Source organism: Pinus tabuliformis, chromosome 9, assembly GCF_031772625.1.
Source record: "Pinus tabuliformis cultivar Carrire ecotype Pingquan chromosome 9, CPIR1, whole genome shotgun sequence".
NCBI lineage: Eukaryota > Viridiplantae > Streptophyta > Pinopsida > Pinales > Pinaceae > Pinus > Pinus tabuliformis.
The window spans coordinates 142,596,743-142,612,595 of NC_142307.1; the positions used below are offsets into that span (position 1 = coordinate 142,596,743).

Below are 15,853 nucleotides of genomic sequence, written 5' to 3' on the forward strand. Positions count from 1 at the left end.
TTCCTCGAATAAGCAATGAAAAAAGAGTAAAAATGTGTTCCTCAAATATAAGATAGTGAACATTATGTTAATTTTCATTGCCACCATATTACTCACAGAAAGACATCAAATTAAAAGAATAAATGTATGTCTTCAAAATTAGAAGTTAAACGTTCATTGACACCAAGCCAGCCTGCGTCCGACCTCTTGCATTTGGGCTTTACTGTACTGGGAACAAAATTTCTGTTCTTCTAATTTTGAACCATTCGCATAAGAAAAAAACATATAAATTTCACAATTCACAAGATAGGGGATACATATACAATAGTCATATCTCAAGGCCGATAGTCATGGCTAGATTTCAATTTAAATCTGTACATCGCCTGGGAAATACGTACACACATAATAGCTAATTTTACATGGTGAAAGGGGAAAAGGGAACTTTCAAATTACTCAGCTAAAACTTCAACAGCTTGCTAGACAAAAATAGCCATTACTCCACCCTCCTTAGAGCCTTGAATTATCAATGCTGGCCACCTACGAATCAGGCACAGAGATAGAATTGGTCGAGAGAAATTGATGGGTTGAATTCAAATCAAAAATTAATTGATAAAATAGTTAATCAAATCAGATCACTTACAGTGCATAACCATCAGGCTCGAATCCCCACAGCCTATGTTGGATGATGTGCTTGTGGCTGGTGGTTTGGCTGGCAGTTCAACGGCCTTCTGAATAACATAATGTGTGGCTCAGGGTGCTGGTGGTTTTGCTCGTAATTCAAAGGCCTTCTGAATAACATAATGTGTGGTTCAGAGCAGTGAATAGCATAGTGCACCCACCCACGAGACTGCTGAACCCCGATTCCTCGCCATTCATTCTGATCAAATAACCAATTTAACACAAAATAATTCAAACCCCACCCTTGAAAGAGGTAAAACCTATCAATGGTGTCATAAAATAGAAGCAGAGCTATTCCTGTGACAAATAAACAGTAAAGAAAATGGCAATTTTTAGAAGCCAAAAAGGAAAAAAAAAAAAAGGACTTTACAATTGAAGGTGATCTTAGAGACCTATCTCTGTGCATGTACATACATAGTGCTAATAAACTAAAGTAGAAAAATTGAATCTTTAACCACTGGCCTTTTTTAATCCATCTCGATGGATAATATATCCAAGGCTATAATGGATCTATGCTAAGCTCAGGTTGAAAAAATGGATGACCAAAAACATCTACTAGTTACATAGACCCTAGTATGTGACTTTGCAGAATTATGAAATTAAATATTAATTTCCAATGAACTTGGGTCCAATTAGAACACCCTCTGCCCCATCCTTTCCCTGCCCGTTCAGGTTGAGCACTGAAGCTTTGGGTCCAATTGGAACACCCTCTGCCCCATCCTTTCCCCTGCCTGTTCAGGTTGAGCACTGAAGCTTTACTTGGTGAAACTAACCTGCATTGAATTCCTTTTGACTAAAACTGCAAATTTTATATTATAAGTATGTCTAAGAATGTTGGCCCAGTAAGCATGGATCTAGTAAGCATGGATTTAGTCTTGACGATGTGGTCCAACAATTAGGTGAGGAGATTTGGTCCCACTGGTCTTGTGGTCCATCCAAAGCAAAACTATGTATGCCTAAGAGCTGCTCCAGGCAAGATTTCTTCAATTAGCATAATTTCTTCGAATGAATTAGCATAATTTCTTCCGTTGAAAAAATGTAAGCACGGATCTAGATTTAGATTTGCATCCAATCAAAGTACTCAAACATAGAGTGTTCCTTATCTAGTGGTCTGAACCATAACATGAAATAATTAATATGAGCAAGTGAGCCGTTTCACCATGGATTTACTGAGGCCTCTTCTACACGGCAGCTATACAACACTAAATAAGAGAAATGTGTGGGGAATAACAACAGTTCTAGCTTGTCAGAAAGGAGTCAGCGAAAGAACCAAACATGTGGATATATTTGCTGTCATATAGTAGAAGCCTAGTGGGCATGTTGCCAAATCTCTAAAGGAACATGCCATTTTGGGATAATGGATTATCACTGACCCCCTTATTGCTGGCGTCCTAACATAAAGCTTTTCCTGGTACGTTAGCTAAAAATCAAGGTGCCTCTTTCTTAAATGGATATAGCATTTGTAAAAAATAAATTTTAAACATTTTAATTACGGATTTAATATTGAGTTGAGAGGGATTAAATTTCTTCTCATGTAAACATTTTTAGAGTGCAAAATACAATGTGTTAATTTTCATTGTTTTATAGCATATTTATTTTTTCAAACATTTTAATTACGGATTTAATATTGAGTTGAGAGGGATTAAATTTCTTCTCATGTAAACATTTTTAGAGTGCAAAATACAATGTGTTAATTTTCGTTGTTTTATAGAATATTCATTTTTTCCTATTATAGCCGACGTTATATTTTTAGAGTGCAAAATACAATATGTTAATTTTCATTGTTTTATAGCATATTCACTTTTTTCTATTATAGCTGACATTATTTTTCTATTTAGACGAACACTTACCCATCCCCTCATACTGAGCTGTAGAATAAGCCTCTCTGCCCAACAAGAGTCAAGATATATAACCATAGTAACAAGATTTTATGGTACTGCTCTTTGCTGTACAGAAATTTGGCAATAGTACAAAATTGAATTTCATGTACGGTACAGTCAACCTGATTTTTAGTGCGTTTGATACTAATCAAGTTATTAAGGGCAAAAAGCAGCGGCTAAACCTCTCAAAAAAATTTAGAAAACTACAAAGATAAAAACTACATTGCAAAATTTTCGAGGAATGCATTATTTTTCCTGGTTTATTGTGCATTCCTAAGGGTGAAATTCTTCTAAAATATAGAACAAAATGCATATTTTCATATCTACGAGGGTGTACTTCCATATTGAAGCTGTACCATTTTTTTGTAATGAATTTTTCCCTTACCGAATTGTATTATCTTGCTACTATGTGTAAAACACCAGTTGGTCTTATCAGGACTAGGAAAAAGCAGTCATGCGAGGATCTTTGCTGTCTAGAATGGAGTAGAAGTCTCGTAGCATATTTCAATTCTTAGAGAAGAAATACCAGTAAACGCACACAGAAGCGCACTTACTTCAGCCATGCTCACAAAAAAACTGCCAAAGAAACCACTGGTGTTTGCAGATTATTTGGAGAATACTCTAGGTCATCCCGTCTGGGAATGTCTCAAGTGTGTCTTTACCAGCAGATACTTCTAGATCCTTCCTCTGACCCACAACCTCCAAAATATAAAACCAATTGTAGAGCTTGAATCTGGCCATTCAGAATTCCCAACTTGTAAAAACTACAAGGAAGTTGGATTTTAAACCAAGGACCCGAAGCCCCGGTGTACTGGCCACACCATGTTATTAAGCGCTTACAGGCTCTAGAATGAAACGAGGTACCTACTGTGCACATACGGAAAAGGTCCTATGGGCTAGGGCAGAAAGGGGTAGCTGGGCTGTGCTGGAAGCAAGTCTAATAGAAGCTTCATCGTCCTAGAACATGGAAACGCTGGACAGACAAATAGATGTGCATCCAGGACAGGATCTTTAATACTCTGTTTTTTTTCGTTTTAAGGTAATACAAACAGAAATAAGATGCTGAAAATACAAATGGTTTCTCCATATATGTATATGCACGATGAGCTTGACTTCGATGTCAAAAGCCAAAACACAGATCATCTAATATTGTTCCAAAACTGGAATTGGCCAAAATCCTAAGCTGATCACCCTGAATTAGGCAAACCCAATAACGTAAACCCTAAGTACCCAACAGATGCAACAAGTGATTTTTTTTTAGGTTTGTTTATCCTTTACCCGAAATTCATTTCTCTCGACCCAAACCAAAAAAAAAAAAAGAAATCATACCCATTACAAGAAAGAGTATACTTCGTACACCACACATTAGAAAATAACGACATCAGAATCGCCCTTGCACATCGAATAAGAAGACCCGTTGCTTACCTCGGTCAGAAGGCGATTCTCGGGAAGTAGCCGGGCAACATCAGGCGGAAGCTCAACATGCCTGCACAGAGACACAATCACGAGACAAAGCATTTACCCCACTGCAATTGAAATTAAAAGGATTTTTTAATCGAATTTGGCCCTCAAACCCTAGGGTCTAAAATCTAAAACCTCAAAGCATAAGCCATTAAAATCCTTTAAAAGGGAAATGTATCATACCTGTACTCATAGGTATCGGCGTAGTATTTCTCAGAATACTCTATTTGATGCATTTTACAGGCCTGTAAAACAATAAGGAAAACAGGATCTAAACGAAATGCCTGTGGTTGTTAATTAAAGAAACTAAACGTATGAGAACTGCAACAAACCAACCTGCAAAAACTGAGTCCGCACAGAAGCAGAAAGCAATGAAAAACTAGAATATATAAGCAATGAAAAAAAAGCAATGAAAAACTAGAATATATAAGCACTTTAAAATTTAAAAATCCTTCGTGTATCAGATGAAACGCTGCAGTATAATTCTAAATGCTATTTGGTATTGAAGCATTGAGCGAACGACACGCCATATTTATAGTTTTAGTTTGATTTCTCATAAAGGAAGCGGCCTGCGAACTCTGTAACCGTTCTATTATTTTTGGAATTAGTGAAGGCTTGTGACCGTTGTCATGACTCACGAGGAGAGGTTTTTTGTTTTTTTCAAATATGATACCATCCGTGATGACTTGGTTAAAGTTTATGGTTAAATTGTTTTGCATTTGGTTACTACGAATATTTGGTAAGATAGAAGTTTATTATGAAATTTATGATTTAGAAAGGGTTAGTTAAATTTAATTTTTTAAATATTTGATATTGAATTATTAATTAGGAGTTTGTTAATTTAGAGATGTTATATTGTATGCGTAGAGTTTATGGTATTAATAGGCTTTTTAACTTATTAATCTTATCAATATAGAATGGAAACAAAATCAAATAACACACAAATTAAAGGACTTATCTAGTGGATATTAGGTTTAAAGACAAGTTTTAGCGTAATTTTCAGTGAGATGTAGCCCACGATAGTAGCTATCTAAGAGCACTCACTTGAAGAGTAAATCTATGAGATGTGTGCTAACTGGGGTAACACATGAAGCCCTTATTTGACATGACACGGGTCTGTCACATTGGTTGAATCAAATGGTTAAACAACCAGGAGGGTTGCAGTGTGTATGTTATTGCCCTTCAAAAAGAAATCTCAATTATACCAAACAACAATTCAAATGTACGCAAGGAAATGGAAAAGTAATGAGATATGGTGGTCACTCAGGTTGCACACAAAGCCCTTGCTTAACAGGTTATAAGTATGTCACACTGATTGGACCAGATGGTTAGACAACCAAAAGGGTTACAATGTTTGGCATTTCACTTTAGTGCTTAATTTAACACACTCTACAATCACAAGATCCGAAAGAGACAAACTCAAAACCAAACGATGTAATAACCAAACTGTGTAAAGAATGAAACCCTATCTAATCATGCATGTAAAGAGAAAACTAATTCTCAAATTACCAAGTTAATTTTCCAAAGTGGTTATATAGATGTATACTCTATTTACATAGGTAAGGAGATAAGATTATGAACATGCGAACACGAATAAGTTAGTATACAATAGCAACAATGTAAAATGATATAAAGTAGGGTGTACAAATTTATATGTGATTACCAAAGACAATCCAATGAAATAGAGTATGAATTACAAAGTATTACCATGCATCGATCTTATGCTACAATACATATAATACAAGGTGGACATGGCTAAGTTGGTGGGACCTCCCAACCAACCAAGTTGTCTGCAAAAGAAGTCTTAACCCACAAATAGAGCTACAAAACTAGCATACATCATAATGACACAAATTAACATTGAATCTATTCACCATATCAAAAATTACATGCCAAACCGGAGATACATACCTAGCTATTGAATTAATCAAAATAGATTCATAGATCGATCTCTCTCCCCTGTATCATTAATAGAGGATGAAATATATAAATTTTACATTGAGAAAATGACAAGCAGGCAGATTCATTGAATCCCCTATCTTGTACATGTGATACAACACCCAATCATAACCAAAACCATGAATGGGTAATATTAAAGGATTCCCATCCATTCTTAACCTTAGATCCAAGCCATCAAGCTACAAGTTGGTGACCCTGTGCAGACTTGACATTCAATTCATGCAGGGTTGACTACTTTATGTGTATCCACAAGTTCAGGGTTTGGTCAACAGAGATTTGACCAGAGGTGAACGCACTCCTCAACGACCTTCGTCTTGATCCAATGAACACCAAAGCTTCTAAAGGATGTTGGGAAACTCATGTCACCATTTATTCCCTAGATATGTGCAACCATCATGAATGTGGAGGTGGGCCACCAAAACCCATGGAAATTACATGATCTGCTTAAAACCTTCATTAGTAGCATTAAATCTTAATTAAGCCTTATAATATGCCAAAACAATGGAGTAAATGAGAAGCAACAAAAAATTTCCTTGTGAACCTTTCCTTGTGACTTTTTCCTTATAATGATATTGGAAAAGGACAATACTTGCTCCAAATGGGTTTTTGTGAGGTCAAATAGGTTGCACTAATAGTAGAATCCATGTTAATTTTGAACCTTGATATGTCCCCCATGCCTAAGTTTTTTTGTGTCCTCACACAACCAAAAATATAGTTGGTGTGCTTAATAGGATCTCGATTAATACCAGGTGCAAGTGAATAAAACATAAAACTGAGATTTAAAAATAAGTTCTTTTTGTCATTTTGGTATCCATTACAGAAATTTTGAGGTCAAAAATGGACCTCAAAACAAAAATGTACAACCAAAATCAACTTTATAAGAACCAATAGGATTCAAGATGATGATATCAACCATGGACGACAATTCACCATTTTTGGAGTTAAAAAGCAAAAATGATCCAAGAGGATTCCAACAAGCAAAAAAATGGGCCTTGCAGGCCAAGTGGTAGTCTCTCAATGTGACACGTGGCAGGTCAAAGTCAACGCAAGTGGCAGTCAAAGTCAACAGGTCAAAGGTCAAATTGGCAGGGTCGAGGCTTGAACCCATAACCTGTGAAAGCACATTGCAAAACCTTACCAATACACCATCGACATGCCTTTGTATAACACGGAACAATGTAAACTTTAAAACAGGAACTATAAACTCAAAACGGGAACTCTGGCCAAAAAGCCCCGTAAAAACATAAAAAACAATGCTAAAAACGAAAAGTGTTGATGCTGGAATAGCACCTTTTTTTTTCTAGGGTAAATTTTCAACATGTTTTAAAAATGGCGGTGAAAATCAATTTTTTGTGCAAAAATTGTCCAAAAAACACCCTCAAAACGAAAAGTGTTGATTTTCGAATAACACTTTTTTTTTTCAATGGTAAATTTTGTGCAAAAAACACACTCAAAACGAAAAGTGTTGACACTTAGATAACTCGGGTCCGATGTGGTGGTTAAAAGGTGTGCTTGTTGGCCACCCGATATGTTTTTCATCTGTTGGATCAAGCGTGGGCATTCAACGGTCAGGATTGGATGCGCTTGTTGGTGGGACCAATACAATGGTTATGTTTCGAGTTGTTTGCAGGACCCCATGGGAATCGCGCGTAATCGGTGGATTTCGGGCAGTAAAAGTGATCACTGGTTATGCCAAAATTGGACCCAATATGATTATTAATTATGGTTTACAGGATGTTCAGGTCCGATGTGGTGGTTAAAAGGTGCGCTTATTGGCCACCTGATATGGTTTTCATCCACTAGATCTCTAGCTTAGGATCCAACGGTCAATTTTGGACGGTTGGTTTGTCTTGGTGGGCCACATCCCTGAGTTCATTTTGTCATATTGCGACCGTGGAGGTTGTTGATTGTACACTATTTCTCTTTTTAATTGAATAAGAAGGATCTGCTCTTGCCTTAGCAAAAAAAAAAAAAAAAGTGTGAAAAATAAGTCCTCTAAAAAAAAGGTATGTTGCATCAACACGTTTCAAAATCAGCATGAAAATCACTAACATTTAAAGATAAATATTTATATTTGATACATAAGAAAATTTAAAGTGTCAAAAATATTTCTCCGAAAAAGAAGAAGTGTATTTTGCATCACCAATTTTCAAAATTGGGCCATGTTTTTATTACTCCTACGAAACGGGTAATCGTATTGGTTATTTAAAGTGCAAAAAACTATGTTCTAAAAAAATATGTGTGTTCTGCATCGCCCCTTTTCAAAATCAGGTCAATTTTTTGTTATCTCTACGAAACGGGTAACAGTATCAATTCTCGTTTCAAAGTTTACGTTAATATGGGCACAAAAATATTATTTAAGTTTTTATTGTAATAGTGTTGGGGGGTGAGTTGGCGGAGCCTGCCATATTTGGCAGGCCCGCCAACCCAAAGCATATATATATATATATATATATATATATATATATATAGAGAGAGAGAGAGAGAGAGAGAGAGATTTCCACTGCTAGAGTTCATTAACCACCACTCCACCGTTAACATATGCCACGAAACATGTGAACAGAACCTCACTAGAAGGGGTTAGGTATGCCACAGGTCGGGCAACCACCGCGCCCGTGGACTATATTTAAAATGTTTATTAAACCATAACACAGGGTCACAATGTTATTGCACCGAATATCACATATACCATATTCAAAACAACTATATGCTATGTTTTTCATTCAAAAACCTAGGAGGTCCGCGGGTTTGACTCGGGGACCTACCCACGGCCTTATAAAATGACTTGCCATTACACCCTGAGGTGGGAGTTGTATAATGTGTCCGTGTAATTATTGATATTTTTGCCCGTCATAGGCTTTTTTGGGCATATCTTGGCCAATTGGGCCTTTCTGTAATCTAAAAGTTGCATTGTAGAGTTGAGGTCGAGGCCTATTAGTTTACAGTAGCCATTGATGCATGCGTGCACAGTCCAGAATGGCGAAGTTGATGTAAAGAGAATTTTTTAGCATTCCTAATACAGCAGACGCCCACTTGGAAGCGGACCCGGAGATGTAGTCCAGGAGGGACGAACTCCGACATTAAAGTTTTATGTGTTTTCTTCTTTCCTTTATGTTGTTCATGCCCATTTTTAGATTTCAAGTTTAAGTTTAAAGGCACTTAAAAATCAATTTTCTCTCACTCATTCACATAAAAGAAACCTTAGTTAATATTTGGTGAAATCGAGAAAATAGTCAATTATGTGTTTTTAGATTAAAAAAGATTAAAAAATAAATAAAATAAGAAAACTACTTTCTCAACTCGTATTTTCAACTTATCTCCCTACATTTTTACTCAAATTTCAAGCAAGAGCACTCGTTGAATGCATCCAAGGAGTACCCATGTTGCATTCTTTTGATGGACCTTGCTATACAAAAAATGAGAAATACATGAAAATCGTGATTGTAATTACATTTTTCATGTATTTCTCATCTTTCATGTATTTCTCATTTTTCATGTAGCAGGGTCCATTAAAAGTATGCAACGTGGGTACTCCTTGGATGAGCAATTAAATTTTGCATCCAATGAATGCTCTTGCTCGAAATTTGAATAAAATTGTAGGGAGATACATTGAAAATACAAGTTGAAAAAATAGTTGTTCCATTTTTCCCTCTAAAATTTGATGATGTAATCTAATCTTATTTTATTATTTCCACTATTATTTTATAATATTCCTTAGGAGGCCCATTTTGGACCTCAAAATTTCTCTAATGCCTTAGTTTTATTTATCTTTACTCCTAGAAGCCTACCATAGCCATCATTTTACAAACTTATTCTATCATTTGTGCATAAAATAATGTCTAAGCTACAATGGTTACAAGTGGAGAGTTTTAAGCTAATAATGTCCATATTTCTATAGTTATGTACATTTCTTTATAAACGCAGTTCAAAATGTTATGACTACAGAAACTGACACATTTTGTAGTTGCTTCCTTTCTCTAGCTAAACAAGTTATCATATATCAAGACATATTCCAACAAAACCAAAAATTGAGGGATGTGGAAAAATGTAAGGAGATGGATTTACACCTATGGAATGCAGCGAGAAGACATCCACATCACCATTAGAGCTCAATCGACATCCCAGTCAACAATCTAAAGTGGTGGGCAAAGTAGCATGACAAAGTATAAGTTTGTTGGTGTTGCACAATGGATAAATATCCCACAAAATCAAAATATGTAATCCATAGGAGAGATTCATGCTCTTGTCATGACAGTCTCAAATTAGCAAATCAATCTTTATATCCCACGCAATCTAGAAACTAGTTATTTCGTCTTGAAGTAAAGTAGTAGAACTCTTAAAAGAATTATTGTCTTTTACATTATCAATACTTGTGATCTCATTGAGGGAAGCAAATTGGATGTATTGAAACAATTTGTAGTTAATAAAAATTTTGCTAGTTGCTTGTTCATGTGCTTACAATGTGTTGTTTCTGTTTGTTGAAAAAAAATGTAGCAAGAAAGGCTCAATTTGACCTTAACCTTAGTCAAATTGAGTAAATTGAATTTCCACATCAGTAGGACAATTTGCAGGCAGCTAACTAGTGTGACATGGCTCTTGTCACTCTGTTAGCTCAGTAAATTTGAGTTAGGGGCTTGGAGTTCAATTATGCATGTGTTAATTGCTAAATTTTAGCAATCTTGTTTAGTTATTTTCAATTGTATTCAGTTAACTAACCTCTAACTATCGCTAGAGTCAATTTAAGGTTAGTTGTGGAATGGGACAACAGTCTAACTTAGATATATGTCAGTTAATTGATCAATCAACCCAAAATAGCTAATGCATGCATGGAATTCAAATTCTTTAGCTAAAGTGGAAGATTCAAGGCCAGTGTAACATGAGTTGTATACTTTTTTGAGTTTACAGTTGTTGCATGAGTCAGGAGATCAATCCTTGGGAATTTTGCAAGCAAATAGGAGGAAATTCCTATCTTTTAGGAGCTAATTTCATCAGGAATTGTGTAAGGAAATAGGAGTCTAGATAAGAATATAAGTGGCTAAATGTTGGGGCATTAGTTTTTGGAGGAATTAAGACATTTTGGAGAGAAGTCAAAAGGTTGGAAACAAGTGATAGAAATGGTCATTGGAGAGCTGCAGGAATAACAGTCGGGGAAAAGGAAGGAACTTGTGGAAGACTGGCAGTTGTGGAGGGACGACGGGAAGGAGCAGATACAACCGAGTGGGAAAAGAGCAAGGACAGGTGAGGAATGGATATAGATGAGGAAGGGAGAAGGCGGAGAGCCTGAGAAGGAACTGGCAGTTCAGGTTGGCGTGCAGAGAGAAGGAAGAACAATACAAAAGGTAGAAAGGAGAACCAAAAATGGTTGTTGTTTTTATTATTGATGTTGTTATTCTTGTGTTGCAGAGCTATGAGAACTCTTATGTATCTATCATTCCCTAATCTTGTGTTATATTTTGTATGTTGAGGAAGAGGCCTTGAGCCTGATGTAATGTATTCACCTCTCATATTAATGATGAAGACTGCTATTGGGATCATCGTATGTTAGTTATATGTCATTCTGGTACTTTGACATTTTTATGTATGCCCATATATAAGTAGTGTCTCTGTTACAACATGTATGACCTGTTGTGATCCAACTTCCTTGTATAATGATTCAGTGTTCTTTGCTCTTAATTCTCTATTATGATTTTCCCTGATACTAGATTTCAACCCTCATATAACTAAGGTTGCGGCATGCCTTGGGTGAGACTCCTTACCCATGCTGGGTAAGGTGAAAATTCCAGCATTGTGCTAGACTACAACGGAGCCTTCTTGGCCCCTGCGCCCGAACCTGGGGTGTCAACCATGTTTCTATTTCTGCACCAACAAATGATTCTGTTGTCGGGACCTGAAATTTAAAAAGGGGGTTTGGAATATGGTATCGAGGATCTTTAAGAAAGAATTGCAAAACTGATGGGATGAGCAAGTGGACGAGTTTGTTTCTTAGCAAGCTCAACTTAGTTGATGAAATATTGGGAATTTGAAGGAAGAAATCATGTATTCAGAGCTAGTTAGTGATCAGTACGCGATATTTTTGTGCAAGTTCCCAAAATAACTTTACAACTGGTTGCGAAGATTGTAGGTGAAAGGAAATTCCAGTGGACAAAACCCATCAAGTCGTGCCTGGACTCAAGCAGATCTCACTACTCTACATCGTCTTGATACAGATCTGAAGAGAGCGGTATATTTCTGGGTACAAACCACGCTAGAAGCGTATATTATTGAGTTTGCAGCAGAAATTCATCAGTTTTTTTCGAAAGTTGAAGTCATTTTCCGATCAGGATTGTGAGGGAAGTTATTAAAATAGGTTACCTTGTGCATTAAGGTTTTAATGGTGGAAGAGGGCTTGCTGGTGTTCCAGAACCAGAGCATGGCATCGTAAATACCTAGTACTGGGGGAAGGACCTAAATGGAGGGATGTTACAGAGTGGGGAACTATGAGACCATCACGAGGATGGGTGCAGATGACTTCTGAAAGGCCAGGGATCTAAGAGCATAAAGGAGAGCATGGATAGCGGAGACATGGAAGGAAAGGGCCATGCAGATGATTAAAAGGTGACGAAAAGGGTTTCACCAAGAAGGAGTGGGGTTGAAAGATCTAGAAGAGGGAGAAAGTATGGAAAGAAGCTCAGTGGGAAGGGAAAAGACATCCACAACTATAGTGGGTCCAGAAGGTGATAGGGACCCACCTTCGCTAGTGGAGATGGAGATGTTGGATGGAAAGGGCCACCTAGGTTTGGAGGGAAATCTACAAGATGACATGCATTTTTCTATAATAATATTGTTTACTGAAGATGATGCATCCAAAGGAATCAATGATCTGCCTCCCCGAAGCTCAGGTATTGTCTCCCCTAACCTTTCCCTGGTACTCTATCACAATCCTGACAAATTCCTATCTTTGTTGAAAAAAACTATAAGAGTTCATATTGTGCTTGTTAATTATAAAGCTAGTGCTAGTAGCAAGCTTGCAGGCTTTATGTTCCCAACAACCTAAATGTGTCTTCGAAATGTAAGATGGCTTCCTAGTTGGCAGGTTATTTAGGTGCTAAATCAACATCATTGGAGATGATGCTATGATTGTTAATGACATCCATTGGGCTCACTAGCTCTGCCCTGATATATAATGGTTCATTTTCCTCCTTTGCCATGAATCTCTGCACTTCCTCATCTCTTGCCTCCTCATGAATCATCCAGGATGCTAATGCCAACAACTGTGTCTCCCCCAATCTTGCATTAGGATCCCAAAAATTCATATCAGTCAGAGTGATGTTGTGTATGTAAAACTCAACTAATTTTGTTTTGTCCTCCATGCTAGCTTGGTTGCAAAATTCAATGGACTATTTGTAATCCTAAAAGGGCATAGATACATGTTGTGTTAAGGTTTTGATTTGGAATTTCAACCACTATTCTTTGAAAAAGAGTGCATAAGACTTGGATGGTTGTCTGCACTGTAATTCCTTCATGGCGAGGCTTGCCATGGTGGCAAGTTGGGTTTCTTTCTCCCGCAACTTCGCTCTCAACCACATATTTTTTTCTTGTAGCTGCTCCTTCATTGTGGACTCCCTCATTCTCATCTCACTTAATTATTTTCTCATTTAAAGGACATTTTCTTCCATGAGGCCCACATCCTCCACCTTCTTAGACTTAGTAATTTTCATCCACCTATGGGTTCTTCCTCTTTTTGTTTCTAGCTCATAGAAAAGTGGGACTGCAATTTTTTGGGGAATAATCCTCCCTCCAATGAATTTGTAGTAGGAGCTTATGTTGAAATGTGGCAACAAGAATATTCCAATTTTAATTTATCCTTGAATTAAAATTCGAATTTAGTCTCACCAGCTGCTTGAAAAATAATTAATTAATTCATCTTGAGTTAATTAGTTGGAGAAATTCAAGTTAGAAGTCTTTCTGAAGTCATGCAACAGTTATCCCTTAAATTAAGGAGATTATCCCTTAATTAAGGAGATAATATTGAGTTATATTTGAGTTGTAATTAGTGAGCTCAATTTACTGAGATAAGTCTAGTTAAATTAGTTCCAAACTGTTTGAGGAACTAATTGTGAGTTATCAGTCAGTTGATGCATGCATGCACTCAACTAGTGTGCTCCAAATAACTGAAGATTCTCTCATCATTAACTCATGCATGTCTGTTATGAGAAAGACCCAGTTGATCTAAATGTCAAGGACAGGTTACTATCAGTTGCATGTGTTTTCCTATAAAGGAAACTCATCCATGCAGTCAAGGTAAGGTTCCTTGAGGATTGCGCAGTTCTGACAGGGTGTAGGATCAATGTGAGTGATCAATCTTCCACTTGGTAACAGGAGGATCACCCAGAGAAACTGCGCAAGGAAATATGATCTTGGAGGGCAGAGGAGAAGGCTTGTGGATAAGCTTTGATTGCCTGTGAGCATCTGCGAGGGTTGTACTGAGAGCTGGCTAGTTGTGAGAGCTAAGGCTTTGTGTAATTCTGAGATATTTCCAACTTGTATGATAATACGTATAGTGGGGTTTTTAGCTAAGGCTTTCCCTTGAGTATTCTTCTATGTTTCATGTGCATTGATTCTTCTTTTGGTTATATGTTTTCAGCTTGATCTTGCTCAAATCTTTTAAGCTTCCACAAATTAATTGTAGAAGTAGGTTAAAGTATTTTTCTTTGGTTATATTGCATTATCAGGTTAATCTACAGTCAAAATTTCTACATGGTATCGGAGCAAAGGTTATCAGAGCTGTGAACAGTATACTGAGAAGAGAATTCGAAGTTTGAAGTTCGGGGTTGTAGGTGAAAAATCGAATTCTTATCATACTTCAAGGTTGGCCAATGGCGTTCAATGGCTTGAGACTCGAGTATGCTTTGGATGGTAGCTCGAATTACATAGCATGGAAAGATCATATGGAGGTTGTATTAAAAGACAACAACTTGAAGGAATTCATTGATCAAGAAATCCAAAAGCCAGCTTCAACTAATGCACAAGAGTTGTATGAGTGGAAGAAGTGTGTGGTGAAGGCAAGATGGATCATCCTTGAGGGAGTTCGAGACCATATTGTCTCGAGTCTCCATGGGAAGGATACTCCATTTTCAATGTGGAAGACATTGAAAGACCTCTACCAAAATAGTAGCGACCGAAGGAAATTGGAGCTTAAGGATAAGCTTTGAAGAATCAAGATGGAGAATGGCGATACTATTTCCACATATCTGAACAAGCTCACCACTTGTAGAGATGAGCTTAGTAGTGTGGGAATAACTATTGTCAATGATGATATGGTGAGTCTCACTCTCATTGGCCTTCCAAAGAGTTGGATTAGCTACCGGGACTCTGTGAATGGAAGGGAGAAACTGTCAGATTGGGAACGACTGTGGTCAGATCTCATGAAGGAGGATATTAGGAAGAGCACATGAGATGGTTCTACATCCAATAATGACAAAGAAGAAAATCTGGCCTTAGCAAGTAAGGCAAGGAAAGGGAAGGGGAAGGCTTCCCATTCCAAATCGAATTCTTCTCATGGAGGGAAGAAGGTTGACAAGTCTAAAGTGAGATGTTTTAATTGTCACGAGATGGGACATTATGTGACCAATTTCCCATCGAAGAAGTCCAAGAAGGGATCCTCGAAAGGATTGGAAGGTGAGGCATTAGCCTCTCAGTTCAAAATGGACTTTACCCTCATCGCATGCATGGTGTCATCGATGATGGGTTGTGTCTGGTATCTTGATAGTGGAGCCTCATTCCACATGACCGGTGATAAAAGTTTATTCAGTACCTTAGAGGAGAAAGACCTCAAGATGCGCATAGAGATGGGTGATGACGGAAGGTATAATGTTTCAGGAGTGGGCACAGTTGCTTTTCAAAGGATGGATGGAAGT

General features: G+C 37.2%; 1 protein-coding gene across 3 annotated transcripts in view; it reads right to left on the reverse strand.

Annotated features, from left to right (window-relative positions):
• Positions 1 to 250: 250 nt before the first annotated feature.
• LOC149147510 (cyclin-dependent kinases regulatory subunit 2-like) overlaps positions 251 to 15,853 on the reverse strand; it is a 78,147-nt gene continuing 62,544 nt past the window's right edge. The window contains exons 1-6 of one of the 3 annotated variants that reach the window (XM_089438016.1): positions 4,402 to 4,506; positions 4,335 to 4,363; positions 4,182 to 4,243; positions 3,963 to 4,023; positions 620 to 856; positions 251 to 516 (exon numbers count right to left, since the gene is read on the reverse strand). In XM_089438016.1, coding sequence (XP_089294142.1) covers positions 653 to 856; positions 3,963 to 4,023; positions 4,182 to 4,234 — 318 coding nt within the window. In that variant the 5' untranslated portion in view covers positions 4,235 to 4,243; positions 4,335 to 4,363; positions 4,402 to 4,506 and the 3' untranslated portion in view covers positions 251 to 516; positions 620 to 652. The other 2 variants (XM_089438015.1, XM_089438017.1) reach the window with 2 other exon arrangements.